General features: G+C 39.3%; 1 protein-coding gene across 1 annotated transcript in view; it reads left to right on the forward strand.

Annotated features, from left to right (window-relative positions):
* The window catches only part of LOC110040393 (uncharacterized), a 60149-nt gene that overhangs the window by 26321 nt on the left and 15984 nt on the right, over positions 1-17844 (forward strand). The window contains exons 8-12 of the mRNA XM_089278618.1: positions 345-496; positions 602-743; positions 3096-3147; positions 8028-8123; positions 15328-15371. Coding sequence (XP_089134744.1) covers positions 345-496; positions 602-743; positions 3096-3147; positions 8028-8123; positions 15328-15371 — 486 coding nt within the window. The remainder of the gene's footprint in view (positions 1-344; positions 497-601; positions 744-3095; positions 3148-8027; positions 8124-15327; positions 15372-17844) is intronic.

A 17844-nucleotide genomic window follows, 5' to 3' on the forward strand; every position in this document is an offset into this window, starting at 1 on the left:
TGGCAGTAAGCAGTCGAAACGTCGCGATCTACATCTCAAGTGACTACATCGTGAGACAAACGATAATACACTTTATTATTAGACAAGAATCTTAATTTGTAATGCTAGTTATAATGTACAGTGTAAAAGTGTCAGCTCATTCTACTATACGGTTAGATATTGATACTCAGGGGAATTGAGATTATGTACATGTATGGGTGCAAGTCAAGGAAAGTAACTTCACTAATAATTTGAGAAACCAATATTAGGGTTAAGTTGTCAAGTTATTTTAGGTGAAATTTGGTGCAACAATTTACGAGTCAGTACGTCAAACTAGATCTAAAAAGCTTCTCTTTTGCCTGTAGCCCAAACTACTGAGCAAGACGTGAAGGACATAAATAGAGAACAGGAGCTGGATCAATATGAAGATCACGATACTTGGTTGAAGATGGTCAAACAGGACTATCGTTCTTTCCGTCGCCTGCAGAATGAGGAACAGACAGACCAAAAACGAAAGGTTCATAGCATATAATTTGTAAATAAGACAGTCAAATTGTGGGTGAGGCAAGAGTAAACTAATGTTACACTGTTCTTAATAAGTGATTTTTTTCATTCTTTTCAGCGGCTGAATCTGTTTGTAGCACGGTTCCAGGACCAGTTTCCTGCACGGTATGCGTGTAATGGCTGTCGTGTAAAACTGTCAGACATCCGATACCGCTGCCTTAACTGTATTGATGTTGACTTCTGTTCTGACTGTTACACGAGTGAGTATAGTCATTTATGGTATGTTGCTGGGAGCTGAAGAAAACTACAAAGGGCTATATCACCCTTATGTACAGGAGAAGTCCTTTTCAGCTATTCAACAGGAAATAAATCGGTTTTTATGGTCACAACATTTGATTAATTAATGCCTTAAACTAAGTTTTCCTTTAATCAGTAAGTAATGATGTTCCTAAGAAACACAAAGTAATTTTTTTTTTCTCATGGACGCAAGCTTCTGACAAAAGAGTGCCAACTTTTATCATTCCATACCTCTAGTCTTTGTACAAGCCTTGACCCCCTTCCTGGGCTACATGCCTGTTTTGAAGACTTGTATACTATTTCTGAGTGATGAAGCGACACTTGTTTCCAAACTGAGTTTGTATTGGCTAACAGGGATGTATCAGGTGTTGTCTTCAAGTAATTTGGCGCATACATTTTTGTTAACCGCGCGGCCATGGGCCGAGCGCGGTTCTAGGTTTACCCGTGGTTTATTAACCGCGCGGCCATGGGCCGAGCGCGGTTCTAGGTTTACCCGTGGTTTATTTTTTTTTTTTTTGTCGGTGACCAGACGCAGACCTCCGCTCGGCCAAACTTTGAGTCACGGAACGTGTGATGTTTTTCCGCCAGAAGCTGTTAAAACATAAATACACGGACAATTTTACGGATATTGTTTTCTTTTTTGTGGGTAAAATATATTTTCTTTTTTTTTTTATCAAAGCGTTGGATTTAAAGGGAGTAATAAATACGGTGAAAAAAGGTATTACGTCAGCCATGGAATGCGCTGACGTTGCAGCTTTCACTTTCGCTACGTGACAAATAAGATCGTGTTTACTTTGCAAGTTTATTTCGGCAGAAGCGACGGTCATTAATTTATTTGTAATTTTGTGAGTATTTCTTGTGGTTTTACGCAAATGAAGTAAATCCTTTGACTGTTTCATCACATCCAGTTCACAGATCGGAAGGAAAATTAAATATTTGCAAGCCAAGCAAAGAACGTGTCAGAACGTGCAAAGATTACGTCATTGGTAGGGAAATAACCACCGTACTAAAGATAGCCGTAGATAACGCAATTCTTGAATTATGTGACTCGTGTGACTTCTTTGCTAACCCTTAACTCAAGGGAAAAAACAATTAAATTTAATCGTGACTTTAAAGAAAGAAAGCGGTTTGTAACAGTGTTCGTATCTTCATGACCATACATATCCCGAAGAAAGTTCCAGATTAAGACTATTACGTCATCGGAGATGTCACAACGGCTACGACTGATGGTGGGATAATAGAGTTTGTGTTGATCAAGTGCTGTGATGTCTACAGTAATCAATGAATCATCAAAGATTGCTTTGGAATATGCACTGCGTTGCGACTGTAGTACTAAGAAAACAGTTAAATTTTAAACGCGCGGTTATAAGATCTAACAGATCTTCTTGTTTATTTTTTTTTTGTCGGTGACCAGACGCAGACCTCCGCTCGGCCAAACTTTGAGTCACGGAACGTGTGATGTTTTTCCGCCAGAAGCTGTTAAAACATAAATACACGGACAATTTTACGGATATTGTTTTCTTTTTTGTGGGTAAAATATATTTTCTTTTTTTTTTATCAAAGCGTTGGATTTAAAGGGAGTAATAAATACGGTGAAAAAAGGTATTACGTCAGCCATGGAATGCGCTGACGTTGCAGCTTTCACTTTCGCTACGTGACAAATAAGATCGTGTTTACTTTGCAAGTTTATTTCGGCGGAAGCGACGGTCATTAATTTATTTGTAATTTTGCCAGTATTTCTTGCGGTTTTAGGCAAATGAAGTAAATCCTTTGACTGTTTCATCGCAGCGAGTTCATAGATCGGAAGCAAAATTAAATATTTGCAAGCCAAGCAAAGAACGTGTCAGAACGTGCGAAGATTACGTCATTGATAGGGAAATAACCACCGTACTAAAGATAGCCGTAGATAACGCAATTCTTGAATTATGTGACTCGTGTGACTTCTTTGCTAACCCTTAACTCAAGGGAAAAAAACAGTTTAATTTAATCGTGACTTTAAAGAAAGAAAGCGGTTTGTAATAGTGTTCGTATCTTCATGCCCATACATATCCCGAAGAAAGTTCCAGATTAAGACTATTACGTCATCGGAGATGTCACAACGGCTACGACTGATGGTGCGATAATAGAGTTTGTGTTGATCAAGTGCTGTGATGTGTACAGTAATCAATGAATCATCAAAGATTGCTTTGGAATATGCACTGCGTTGCGACTGTAGTATTAAGAAAACAGTTAAATTTTAAAAGCGCGGTTATAAGATCTAACAGATCTTCTTGTTTTATAATTATTTAGGTTTGAATTTATTTTTTTTCAAACAGAAAGGGTAAAAGCAGAAGGTCACACAGAAAATCACGAAGTTATTGAAATGAGGTTAGTACTAGAATAAACAGCTGTTTAGTTGTCTACACACTGGTAATTTTTAACTTCTTAAAAAAATGATAATAATTAATTTGAACAATTCATTGTGACAGAATGTGCAAGGGAAGCCATAAGTTTTACTTGAACACCTTAAAATCTTTGTATGTCACACCATGTGCCATAATCTTTGTGTTCAGTTATAGTTGCTTTCTATTTATGTTGTTTTTACCTAAAAGAAATCAAACTAAGCTGCTTCATTCACCTCGTCAACCTTCAGTTAAAAAAGTGCACCGCTTCAAATATTTAACCACCACGCGTACAATATAGCAGGCTTAATAGGACACCCAAATCATCTTAACAGTAAGCAGACGTAAGTAGCAGACGTAATTTGTAAATTAGTGTATTTGTGGTCAAATTATTGTCTTAAACTACACACTACCAGCTGAAGTGGACACCAAAAATCCAAAATTTAGACCCCTAAGCGAGATGATGAGCATTCCTGTCTCTTTCAAAAGGCAGTTCCTCTCCACCCCAAGCTCACGGTAATGTCACGCAATACGCAGCTAAGAACTCATATTTCTGATGTTTAAAGGAGTTCGGTTACGCGGTGAGACTATTTAAGGTTATTTACTTTGTAATCATATCTGTCAAAATTCAATTATTTGTCAATGCCACCCAAAAAGAAACATATCGCACAGTGGGATATGATTTACAACATAAGGTGACGGACCATTATGTTTTCAAAGGGGGTGGGGGGGGGGGGGGGAGTTTTCTGGGGCCTGAAAATTTTGTTTGCACCTTTAGGTTTTGCATGACTTTTTGGTGGGCAATAGGTTGTGCAAGACTAAAGAATCGAAACAATGATAGTAAGAGCACTTGCTCGATTTTTTTCTTCATGATGGGTATCGAACGGCCCCTTTCAATTTGAAAGTGCTTGCAAAATTTTGGCCTTTGCTTGAACTGCTCACAAAAATTAGATGAGTGCCCGCTTGCTCGAGCTCGCATGATTGGATTGTAGTTAAAATTCTCTGCCGTGTAGCGGAAGCATAATTTGCATCACGACAACAAAAATTGACTCTGGAAACAGTGTTTCCCGTATGGCAAACTGGGAAACATTGGGGAAACATGCACGCGCCATGAATGTTTCTAGAAAAATGCTTCCTCGTTTTCGTGACGTTTTATTGAAACTGACCGGCCAATTTTGCTTGTAAACGCCGGTTATCTTTAACCCTCTTGGTAGAGACCCTACTTGCTTGTAAGCAGTCCCTTAGAAAGCTTCAGATCTCCTTTAGCGTCCACCCACAGACTCACATGAAGCTAAGTAAGGTAATTTTGCATCAGACGGCGTATCAAACAAGGCATAAGTAAACAATAGCCTCCATTTGGCGCGAAAATATGCTCGGATATTTGTCCGCGGACATTATCTGTTCCGACAAGTTAACACTGTGAGCTTCGAGGAACAGGTAATGTCCAAGGACAAATATCCGAGCATGCTTTTAAAGTCAAATGAAGGCTATTGTGTTTATTATCCTTCAACTATTTTTCACGACACGCGCAGTTCCGAAAATTGGGGAATATTTTCGGATATTCCCCAGTTTCAGCTGGGGAATACTCGGTCACGTGACGCGTTTAGACCAGTGACGCGCAAGCGAAAATATTTGATGGATTATAATTGGCTGTAGTATAAGCTGCTGGGAATGCCTGGGATTGGTTGAACCACGATAAGATCTTTTATTATACATTGAACTCACTATCTCTTTTCTGATTGGCCGGAAGCGTAGAGTGAATTTTGGAAATCAGCGCCTGTGACGTCATCTAGCGGCAGATTATACAATAATCATGTCAAGGACACTCAAGGTCACGGGTAATCATGTCATGCATGACCGCGGTGCAAGATTTGTAAGGGTAATCATGTCAAGTTCGCGCGCTTTGTGTAGCTTTAGTGAAGAAGCAAACCATGACTTCCATTTTTATCGTTCAATGTATGAAAAAACAATTATTAGATTCGGTTTTTGTGATATCCAGAATAATTAAGGTCTTGGTAAGGGTTATCAGCCTCAGCCCCAGGATTCGGCAGATAACCCCTACCTCGGCCTTGATTATTGTGGATATCACAAAAACCTCATCCAATAATTGTTTATTAACGTGTTGCCTGGCTTTGCGGCTGATGTCCTGTTTTGGAGGTGTCAGCCAGTTTACTTGGCGCAAAAAACGTCTTAATAAAAGAGAGAGACTCCAGCAGGCGGAAAATTTACGAAGTGCTTGCTGCTCGCCATCTGCTATTTGTAAAGTGTTCGCTGCTCGCATGACAAAATTGATCACTGCTCGCATGCTCGGAAATGCTCGCAAAGACCATTCGATAACCCTGCCATGGCTCCCCTTGCACGATTTTTGTTCACTGTGTTTGCTGTGCAGGAATTTTTTTTTTTTTGAAATTCGAGGAAAAATGCACTGCTCTAGTTGTTTGAAATCAAGCTCAACAACTTTCTTCGTGAAGAGGGAAAAGAATATAAGATAATTTTACTTTTCCGGGGGGGGGGGTTGAGAAGTTAGAACTGAAGTCTCTTCATCTGAGTTTATAGCGAACTCAGAAAATCTCAGAAAAGCGACACAATGTTTTATTCAGTAAGGCAACATGAAGGTCTAGTGAAGTGGTACAAAACGACCAGAGGAAAGCGATTCCAAACGCTGAGGATTGCACTCGCCAATACACAAAATAAGGTTGGCAGGCTAAATGCGGCTAAACTGTGTATAAATAATGTAAGCGTCTATTTGTTATGGCACCACAAAATTTGTTAGTTTCAGTTCATTACGATCTCTGTTCAGCGACGTCTTCGATTCAATTCCGTTGGGTTGCCATCGTAGCCCGGGCATCGTACTTTGTCAAAACAAAAGTATCTCACCCTAGATTCTCAGTGAAATTAGATTTACATAATAAGTATTATATCGATCATTTAAATTTTGAAGTAGGAAGTCGGAAGTCGAAAGTCGGAAGGTGGACATCGAAACTCAGAAGTCAGAAGTCCCACCTCGGCTTTCGCTCTGGCACTTAAAAATGTGGGAAGTTAGAAATCAAGTTTTCCTTTGAACTGAGCTATGTTGTCTTTTTGTCGTTTATGATTTTACAGTGTTTTGGGCGACCTAGCGGTCGATTAGGGCGTTTTTTTGGACGGGGTGGTTTTTCACCCGAAAAAGCGCTTTTTTGAGGGAAAAATCATCCATCCCAGAAAAAGCCACAAACCGGCACTGGAACGTCTGCAACCCTGTAAAATCACACGAATCATTAAGGACAAAACATAGGTAAGTTTAAAGTAAAAACTCTTATGGGGCGTCTTATATTTTCGGTATTCGCGGCTTGCATTCCGCGCTTGGGCTACCTGTGAGCAGAAAATAGGCTACAATAATGAACCAATAATTATAGAAGAAATCAGGTTATTTTTCTCCTCAGGCGGTGATGCCTTGACCCCGACTCTATAAAGCTTATAAAGCTCTGAAGAGTGCTTTACATGTAAACCATGTCAGAGTTTTACATTATTCAATACAATGACACGGCCACATCAATTAATATTAATGGCCCAAATATGTTTGAAAAAATAGAGTGAATCTTCACACAACCTTTCATTAAAAGCACTTCTCCTAAGAAACTTAATGGTCGTTCATCAAATTATGGACCAATCGTTAGGCTCAGAAGATCTACGGTAACTCTTTCGCGGTTAGAACCATTGAATTAAAGGATTTGTTTTAAAATTTTGACTTGTAATCTGACACTCCTTACTGTGGGTGATAAAGGCAAGGAAGGTTTCAAGGATCACAGTTTAAAAAAAGATCGTCAAGACATCAGATTATAAATGAAAATGTGATATCAGAAAGGTAGGGCCTTTGTTACGCTTTCTTTGTTAACCTAACATCATACAGTTCATCAGATTTTAGAATAAACTTCGTTGCCCTACGCTGAATTCTCGCTTGTTTATCCATATTTCTGTTTGTGAAGGTGGACCAGGCAACTGAACAATACTCCAAATTGGATCTAACCAGGGAGTATTATAGGGTCTTAAAAGTGTTTATATCACCAAGTTCTTTGTAAGTTCTTTTGATTAGGATACAAGCGTTTTGAGAATTGTCGTGGTAATTTAATATCCTAGACGTGTCTGTGTGGGCCACACGAAATTGACCACACTACGTTTTTTCGGGGATTCCGGCGGCAGAGAATTTCAATGAATGAATTTCGTGTGAGTTAAAAATCTTTCAACTAGCCAAAAAAAATAGCCAGTGAAATGTGTAGCGGAACAACAAACTTAACCTTTTCGCCAGCATGGTCTCATTCTGTGTTTCTTTAAGCGTTTAGCTTCAGCCTGCTATTTATTATATTCTTATTATATTGTATGACTGCTTCTAAATGCCTCCAAGAGCATATATTTTTTTGAAAGAAAAAGGAAGAAAGAGGAGAAAGTAGCTTGTGTAATACACGAAAAGAGCTCATGGGAAAGCGAAAAAATAGCTTCAATAAAATAAGTTTAATTTTTTGTCTTTTTTTGAAGTGTTATACCAAAACCAAAATGGCACATTTGTAGTTGCAGACATAATGTCCGCCTGCTAGTGCTAATGATGAAACATGGCATTGTTTTGTATGACTCTTGTGACTGCTTTTCATACAGATGATAACCATTGTTTTTCAACGTAAGGCAAAAGGGGAAATAGCTCGGTTCTATAGGCCTTTTAAATGTCCGAATACTATGCCTTTTTTGTTTGAAATAAACTTCTTTTGCGTCCCCCACCTGTCTTCCTGCCCGCCTGCCTGCTTGCCTGCCTGCCCGACCTACCGAGCGACTCACTTAAATGCCATGTTCAAGTTTACAAGCTCTAATGATGTGATTCATGTTCCATTGTTTCAGATTCAAGTGCGGTGATTGTAAAGGTTTTATACTTGGTAGACGATTTTGCTGCTATAAGTGCCCTGACTTCCTTCTTTGCTTTAAATGCCAATCAAGGTAATTTATATTGATCTCTTTGTTTAATTCGTATATATATTTCTATCAAAAAATCTTTACAAGTTCAATTGATAAATAGGCCATAGAAAGACTGCAGACTAGCTATACTCCTTCTCATTAAGGGCCCATTAACCGACTCACTTCGCGCGCGTTGCTAAGGAGGTTAAATTTCACTTCCGGTTACTTACGTCAGCCTGAGCCCCGGTGGGTACTCCCTTATATGGGCTATATAGGTATGTGCGGCCCCAAAGGGTATGGTTTTACAGCCGTTTTGGTCATAAATTGGGTATCGGTTTTGGCTACTTTGGTCAGAAATAGGGTATGGTTTTTGCACCTTGGTCTTGAATTGTTCATGCTTTTTAGAAGAAGCTACTTTTTCATCATTATCGCTAAGACCATCAACAAAAGCCCTTCATAAATTATGTTTAGAGCAACTGTGTCAGCCGCAACAGCCGTAAATAGGGTATCAAATTTTTGGTCAGATCATAAATAGGGTAGGGAAAATCGCAGGCTTTGTTCATAAATAGGGTAAGGGTTTTGGGAAGCGGGCGCCACACCCCCACCCAATTTTTCTGGGATTTCAGTTGGGAATTGTATTCAGTGACTCGTAGGCTCAAACTGCAAATACACGAACTATTTAATGAACAAGCCACGTAATCTGGAACATACAATAAACGGCGAATCACAATGGCTAAAAACGGTGACGAAGCTAGACTCAAGACTCCAAAAACAGCGGCAAGGATGGCCTAAAATCTTAAACACGGTAAGAAAAATACAGCAAAGATAAAAATCTGCAAAATTACAACAGCGAAGTTCAAATGTACGCGCGAACACATTCTGAGCCACGATTGGCTAATTAAAATCACCTGAAGTTACGCGCGCGGACAAAAACTTGTACTAAAGCGAGAGGGGTGAGTTCAGAGTTCGTAAAGTTCAAAACGTTTTCCCCCCTCCCCTTCGGGGGCCTGAGCACGGAAAATAAAAGCAACTCAACAACTTGCAATATCGCCTACATTTTAGATGTTTTTCTTTGTGTTTCACAAAATGCAAAGTAGAAAAGTACAGGCAAAAACAAAATGAGAGAAAGACAAGAGCAAAAAAAAAAAGAGAAAACAAACTCCGTGTGGCTTTCGTGTACTTTGTTTGATCTTGCCCAAGTGCGCTGCTAGTGTAAACTGCGCACGCGCTGATGGGGTAACTTCCGATATCTGTGGGGGGCACTTCTGGTTTGTTTGAATGCCGAAGGAAACGCGGTTTTTCCAGCCTTTTTCGACGAGTTTCGATGAAAGCCAACGTTGGAAGCATACTGTAGAATTCCGAAAGTAACGGCCCCCGTTACTTTCGGATTTAGCAGGCAAAAGGGGCCGCTACTTTGGGGTAGCCGTTACTTACGGGTAGCTGTTACTTTCGGATGGTTAAGAAACGTTTGTACAGTAACAGTCGTTTCAGACAAAGCGGACAGGTAACACAAGAAATTAAACATTCCATATATGTATGTTTTCAACTACCCTCATAAACAAAGCAGACTGTATGAACAAAAAGACTGAGACCCTAAACCGGTTGGAACTGAAAGGCGAAAGTATATCACAATACAACAGGAGCCATAATCGGGGATGGAGACCGTAAGCGCGCGCCATTTCTAGTATTGGGGTTGTCCCCATGATATGGGATAAAAATTCTATTTTTAGAACAAATTACGCTATCGCCTGCAGCACACGCGCGTACATGCTGCGAGGATTTTTGCGGATGTCGCGCGGGAGGAATGGTGTCCGAAACTCCCGAAATTTTTCATGTTTTTGGCCCAGAACTCAACGCGTTTACGTCTGTTGGAATTTTGCTTAAGTATTTTCGTCGTAAGCTGCTCCAGTTTGAGTGAAGTAAGACAGTGTCGAATTTAGGTATGGTCCGCTTTAAGCTTACTATAGATATATATCGCTGACCAAGTTGTGTTCCGACGGATGCTTTAAATTACTCCACTTTAAATTTCACATATGTTGAAGATTAACAGCTTTTCCATTACACAGCAAAAAAACTAGCTGGATATATTTAGCTATAGCAGAGCTCCAGGACTTCATAGTTTCCTACTCCTCTTGCCACAAGCTTGCGAGGAATTTGCCAGTCTATCGCGACCGAAAAGTAAAACAAAATAATTGCTAGTTTGAGTTTCGCCTGAATTGTAAGCAACGCTTGATTTTTCACCAAGACCCAATAACTTTACGTCCGTAGATACTGCTCAGTTTTATTCGTGTAAAAATCCAGTAAATTCTCTGTTGTCGATGAATGAGAGCGCCCGCTGATGCTTGTTTTGTACAGTCAGTAAACATGACAAATTGTACTTCCGCCGCACTTTCGTGTGAAAGCGTACATCGAACTCAAACAATAACTCTATAGTTTTTAAATATGTTTAAGATTGATAAATGTTTGAGAACGTATTAAAAGCTAAGCTGAAAATATGCGAATTAAGCAGAAATAATCAGCAAAGTTACAATGACGCTTTCTTCGATTTCGATTTTGTTGATCGAGTTATCAAAACTCCTTGTCTATTTTCATTTTCGCAGTGTAAAACTTCACTACGTTTATGCTGAAGAAACACACCTGATGTTAGTAGCCTTTTTTGCGTTCGTGAAATTTGTTGCAGCATCTCAGCACAAAAGATAACGAAAGAAATCTTTGTCAAGATTTGTTGACAATTGAAAACACCGACTCGGACTTGAAAGTGCACGAGCTGCACTATGCAAATGAGCTAATTGTACGCGTCAGACTTTCCTTTCAAAAACTTTTGCAAACTCACCAAACAAGCAGAAACAATAAGAAACCATCAAAACAGGTTTTGGTTATGATTAACCATTTTCTGAGAAACTCACAAATTAACTCGATACCAGAGTAGAGTGTTTTTTTGCTATATTCTTAAGTCAGAACAAACGCAAAAACATACGCGTAAGCTTACAACTAGCGCGAGCAGATCTTATTATTTATTCCCAGCGGGAGATTGAAGTCTTGTTTTCGACCCTGAGAAACCTACCTTTTCCGTTAGCTTAGAGCATAAAACTACATATAAGCGCCCTGGTTCGTATTCCCTGCCTTATTCCCTGCCATCGCTGTGAAAAATAAGCAAGATAATCTCTCAAGGTCTCTCAACTCTCACCATGTGATCACGCAACCTGACAACATCCACGCGAGAGCTCCCGACATGTGCGTGGATCGGCGCGGATTTATGACGTCAGGATGGCGCAATTTGTTCTAAAAATAGAAAAATTGTCCCATATCATAGGTGCGCGCGGATCCCAAGACTTACGGTCTCCGTCCCCGATTATGGCTCCTGAATACAACTGATAACCCTGCAGTACCTTATTTGACTCTGTTGCTGGACAAACATAGCTTCTAAATCATAGTTTCAAGAAAATTCAGTCAGATGCGAAATAAAATCAGAGATAACTCTTCAAGTCAATGTTCAGTCCTGTATACAGGCTGCTCCATCCGCATGATCCGCGCTTGAGAAGAGAGACTTTGTCTTTTAGTAACTTCTAAAGGGCCGCTACTTTCGGGTGGGCCGCTACTTTCAGGGAAGCCGTTACTTTCGGGGTTCAATAGCAAGGTAAAACAAATGTTACATGTTACTTTCGCAGAGCCGTTATTTTCGGGGGGACCGTTACTTTCGGAATTCTACGGTATCTATGCATTCCTTGGTGAAATCGTGCTTTTCCCAGGAAATTACGAATTTTGCAATATTATGAAGTTCTCTCAAATCTGACCTTCAAGAAATGAAACAAAATCTATGCATAGCGTAATGAGGATTAAAATGAAAATATTGAATCAATGAACAAAGTCCCGATAGCGTAATTTGCCTGGGAGCCTTCGCATTTTTTCTGAACTGATTAGTCAAATGACCATGGGCATGGCCTGATGACGTCAGCACTGGTGTTACTGATCATGAAAAAGTTAAAACACATGAAATAACTTTGAACTAACTAAAAGTGACGAGGTTATATGAGGGTAAATTTCCTTAGCAACAGCTCGAAAAGATAAGTTAATGGGCCTTTCAGCGCCCATTAACTGATCTCTTCGAGCCGTCGCTAAGGAAAATTTATTCTCATATAACCTCATCATTTTTGGCTAGTTCAGAGTTATTTCATGTGTTTTAACTTTTTCATGATCAGTAACACTAGTGATGACGTCATCAGGCCATGTCCATGGTCATGTGACTAGTACTGAAAAGAGGCAAACGCTCCCACGCAAATTACTTTATCGTGATTTTTTTCATTGATTTAATATCTTAATTTAAATCATTACGCTATGCATAGATTTTGTTTCATTTCTAAAAGGTCAGATTTTTACAGAATTTCAAAATTTAAAAAAAATCGTAATTTTCTGAAAAAAGCATGATTTGGGAAAAAGAATGCATAGCTATGTTTCTAACGTTGGCTTTAATCGAAATCCGTCGAAAAAGACCGGATTTAGTGAAAAACCGCGTTTCCTTTAGCATTTAAGGTTACCGTATACCTTCAGGGGTGTCTCACTTCCAAGCGATGTAGCGCGTCCGGTTTAAGATGTAGATACCTAAACCCCTATATCAAATTAAAGCTTATAGAGCTGGCTATCAAACCATACCAAAAATTTTGAAATAAAATGAAGTGCCGATTTTTTCACGGCCACTAAATGCGAACGTCCTAATCACCTTTTGGAAGCTACAAGTCAAAGCGAATTTTGTTTTTCGCCAATTTATTTTTTTCCTCGGTTTCAGGACAAAAAGCGCTAAAAAAGCGTGTCTGCGTTTTTCCACATTCAATTGCAGTAAAAAGTTACAGAACATTTTCAAAATAGGATTTAAAAAATGTGAAGTTATCGTACAAAAATTGCTCTCGGAGAAAAAATATGTCGAAATAAACAATTCGCAGACACGTTTTTGTTTTTTATATGTTAATCTAGCTACTGTCCAAATTTGAGGGCAATCAAACAAATCCCCTTTGAGTTGTAACTCTTTAAAGTGTCTGCTTCAAGCGAAAAAATTTATTCGAGAAAACAGCGCTAAGAAAAATCTCTTGCTTCGCAAACAAACTCCGCCCACAAACGCCTTCAACTGGGTTCTCAGATCACTGAGCCAATCAGCGCTTGGAAAATTTACTACCATTAACTCGCGGTTAAACTTACGCGTGAATCTCGAAAAAACCCTTGTGTTTCGCAATGCGCTCAAGGCGGAGAGATAATTTTTCTGTAGCTCGGTTTTTCTTGAAGCTGGTCTGGCAAAATGGGGAAGACGAAAAAGGATACGAACGCTAGAGTGGCTGGGCGACGAGAACAAACTGAACAAAAGAAAGCGCGGCGGAGCAAATGTGCATGGATAATATTCCAATGGATCTCAATGAGTTGGGCGATTCATCAGTATCGGACTCAACAAAAGAGTCAATGTAAACATCGCTGTTATAGCTGTCCAGTTCCCAAATTTTTACAGAATCTTTCTGTACTCTTGACTCGATCTTTTCGCCCGCTTGATACGATAGCTATAGCTTCATCCGCGAGGCCAACTTTCGCTTCTTCACTCATTGATGTGTTTTCATTCGTTCTTCGCTTTTTCGAAGTGGTGAACAATGTTTTCCGTGGCCCATGTTTACTTATAACTTAATAGAATTACATCTAATACGGAAAATGCTTGGATCTGAATAGCCAGCCAATTCGTGGTATCCATATATTCCCGCGAAAGTAGTCTCGGTTGATTGCGTACACGTTATAGGGCTGTCAATCAAGAGGGAACTTTTACTTCCGGCCGTAACGTAAAACCTCCATTTCTCCGCCAATATTGAGTTTTTTTCAATTTTGTTTTCAGAAATTAGAGATTACTCTTCGATCATTACTTTGAACCAAAAATCCAAATTTGAAGAAAATTGCCGATCTGAAGGTATACTGTAACCTTAAAGAAACCGGAAGTGCGCCCGATATATATTGGAAGTTACCCTATCAGCGCGTGCGCAATTTACACTACCAGCGCACTTCGGTAAGATCAAACAAAGCCACTAGGAGAAAGTGAAGAATGATCATCGCAGTAAATTTTCCAATTTAAGCAATTGGAAAGAAGCCTGAAAAATCAGGGCTTCAACGGGATTCGAACCCGTGACCTCCGCGATACCGGTGCGATGCTCTACCAACTGAGCTATGAAGCCACACATTTCGATCCATCATTACTATGATCGACAATACTTTGAAACTGTAGCTTCCATTGACAACTATCCATTTTAGTGGCAAAGTTCCACTTTTGTAGCAGAATTTAAGTCAAGTCTGAAAATTTTGGGGGGTCTCGAGCCTCCCCTGCCCCTCCCCCTGCTACGGGCCTGCTCAGGCTGACGTAAGTAACCGGAAGTGAAATTTCACCTCCTTAGCAACGCGCGCATAAATCGGTTAATGGGCCCATAAGGTGATTCCTCAGTGTTGCATTGCGCATTCCTACTGCGCACGATTTTCGCGTCATTAGCGCGCGCACACGAGCGCGTACACACACACAACGTAAGAGACTTCCAGCAAGCTATGATCGACAGCGAAGTAAGTGCTTGTTTTCTCTTAAACAAGCACCGTAAGGTACCTTTTTTTATTGCATAAAATTAGTGTATAATTCATTGCCTTTCCACTGAATGAGTGAGAAAAAATTTTAACGCCAGGTAAAAAAAAAAACATCTAAAAATGTTTACTTACCCTTTCACTCGTGACCTGAACCTTACCACCCTTAGAAGACGCACGTTAGAGAGACTTTTTGTCAACTCTGATCCAAGATGTACATTTTTGCCAAGAAACACATATCAAATTGTTCCTTTAAGACGATGCAATATATCTGTTGAGACTTTTTGATATTAACTCCATGTGTTTGGTCACTGATACTCCGAAACGTAGCGGTATCCAGAAAAAGAAAAACGCAATTAACGGGTACCACTGCACGGATTTTTGACGCACCTTTGACGAGTTATGACTCTTAAACGAACACCGTACCATCGTTTCATCGCACATTTCGAATAGCTGCATTGTTAGGAACAACCACAAAAAAATTGGAAAAAATCTAACGTCAAGTGTTATTTCTAGGGAATCACCTTAATGTACAACCTCTTTCTATAACTAAGGCTGTCAGACAGGATAGATGGGTGGGAGGTCAGTAACCACAAACAGAAAATATCCATTGAAAAGTTAATAAAAAGTTAATTAAACAACGCTGTCTCTATCTTAGGCATCTTGCGGGCCACGAAGTGATGGAATTTCCAGTGAAGAAAGGTGAGGAACGAGTCCTTTATTATTTAGAAATGTCCTTGAGACGCAGTAGTAAATCACTTGGTCGGTGAAATTTAGTCAAAATTCAAATTTTTCGGTTTTTTTTTTAACTCAATACTTTAGAGCGTTTTCAGTTGAGTTACTGCAAACATTAATGAGCAGGAAATGTCAGATACAAAAGTGATGATTTGGTTTTAAAGCGGGCGACTACTGCAAACTGAATAGCGAAAACAAAGCTAGTCTTGATTGGAGGGGGCTGCCTGATGACAAAAGTGCCCGGAAAGTGTGCAGGAAATTTGGTTATGAAATTTGGTGGGGAAGTGGGTTGAGGAGGGGTTAAGGAACCTTTTTTTGAAGCTACGACATATAAAACAGGAATAACAGAACAGATCACCATATCCACGAATTCGGAAAGGATGATCGATTAATAGTACTTAACAATTCCTTTCAGTGTTAGCTCATTTTATATGTTTATGTGAACATTTCATTCCATTTTTCATAGCAGCAGAAAACTGGGAGAAAGAAAACCTGACTTAGTGTTATATAGATGTAATATATAGGCCAAGGGGTACAACGTTACATGTACTATGTACGCACACATCTTGAATTGACCTCAAGACTGCAATTTCCTTGCATGCATGCTGGATGCTGAAGTCACAATTATTTCTCCATAAGTTGGTTCGATTTTTGAGCAGATCAGTCTCCGATACTTTTAGCTGCTAAGTTTACCAGATAAGAAGAAAATGGTATCCTTTTTTCCATTTTGTCAGCCACCTTGGGAAAACTGAAACATATGCTGAGGATAATTTTCTTTGCAATAATAATAGAAAAGTATTAGAAAAACAGGTTACAGCAAATTTTACACAGGAAGATCCATATTGTGAGTGTTTCGATACAATTTTGGGGGACCATAGCTAACAAGACTAGATCAGTTTTCGAAAGCCTTTTAATAGTCTTTCCTCCGTCACATCAATGCGAAGTTTCATTGTTCTTTGATTGACATATACTTATATCATATACTTAAAAAAGTGATTTGAAGGACGGTGCCTACATTTGTTCGTGCGCACACGTTCTGCGCATCACGCAAGGGCATAGTTTAAGGTGGCTTACTACAGTTTTGATAGATTAAAACAGCCCAACTTCTAACTCTTTTGAAAAATGTTCCAAGATGTTTTTCCTTTCTTTATATACAAATGGCCAAAATGAATGACCGAGTACACGAGGAGAGACGGGGCACTAGTAGGTTAAATGAAGTTTTTCTCAAAATCCACCCGTATGACCCCACCTCAAAATTTCAGGAGTAAGAAATTTGCTCTGATTTAAAATTCATGCATAGTAAAATAAAATCTGTAAGACAGCTTTTTCGCAAATTAAGACTAGTGAGACAATCTCAGATAGTGCAGAGCGCAATTGATAGCTCTGATACAGTAGTCCCATAAGTACTCACCCCTGCTCGGTTCACTTCCGGTTTGTGTCTACCTTGGTAGTCTGCTACGGCTTTTCCCCTTTGCAGTGTGTATGTTTCAAGGTTGTATTTTCATTCAAGGTCCAAACATTACGCACAAATTAATTACTACTGGTGCTTTAAGTTGATTTTCGTTCATTTTAAATTCAACAATACGCTGAAGCAGCAAACGTGACAATTTAGCTCTTCACGCCAACTTTGTAACTTGATACTTTTGTTTTCCTCGCAAAGCCATGTAGTATGAAACCCCTGTTTTCTCCAAAACATACGGAAGATGTCCTTGTTTTTTGGAGATAAATGAAAGAAAGTTAAATATCTGATGTAGTGATGAAGAAACGGAACAGAGACGATGTTTGACTAAAAATGCAAATTTTTACCGATGAACAAGAACTAATTTAATTATCAGATAGTCACGAAATACCACTTTCTTTTTCTGTTGCCACCTTTGTTGTTAACAATAAAACAATTCAAAATTAACACACAACGATATTGATGGCTGAGAAGCTTTTCAACGAAAAGTATTGAAGATAAACAGCGCTACTTGGCCGATATGAATGAGTCTCCTCAAAGACTGATTAAATTAATTTGAACTTTCATTAGGTGCCACGGCGTCTGCAGCAATATTTGAGCATTTTCCTGGTTTCTTTTGTTACAAATTTACAATTTGCGGAGTATTAAAGCCACTAACTTGAGAACTTTTTGGTCTCTCTTACAGACACAATTAAGGCAAGAAATAAACAAGTCGCTAAGGAGAAGCAATATATTTGAACCCTGACAAGCACACTATTGTAGATTGAAAACAGCAGATGATATTTGTTGAACCGACCTGTTTGTAATTCTAAAAGCTACGCAGCCACAGTAACGTTTCACTTTTGCAATAAAAAGGGACAATTGGCGCTACCTGAAAAATAACTGCCGTCCTTGGTCACATGACCCGATATATAAAATACTGCGTGTATAACACTAACAATGCTAGAACGCATGCGTCTTACATGTTGAGCTCTACCATAT

Source organism: Orbicella faveolata, unplaced genomic scaffold, assembly GCF_042242905.1.
Source record: "Orbicella faveolata isolate gen_17 unplaced genomic scaffold, um_ofav_v1 contig_46, whole genome shotgun sequence".
Taxonomy (NCBI): domain Eukaryota; kingdom Metazoa; phylum Cnidaria; class Anthozoa; order Scleractinia; family Merulinidae; genus Orbicella; species Orbicella faveolata.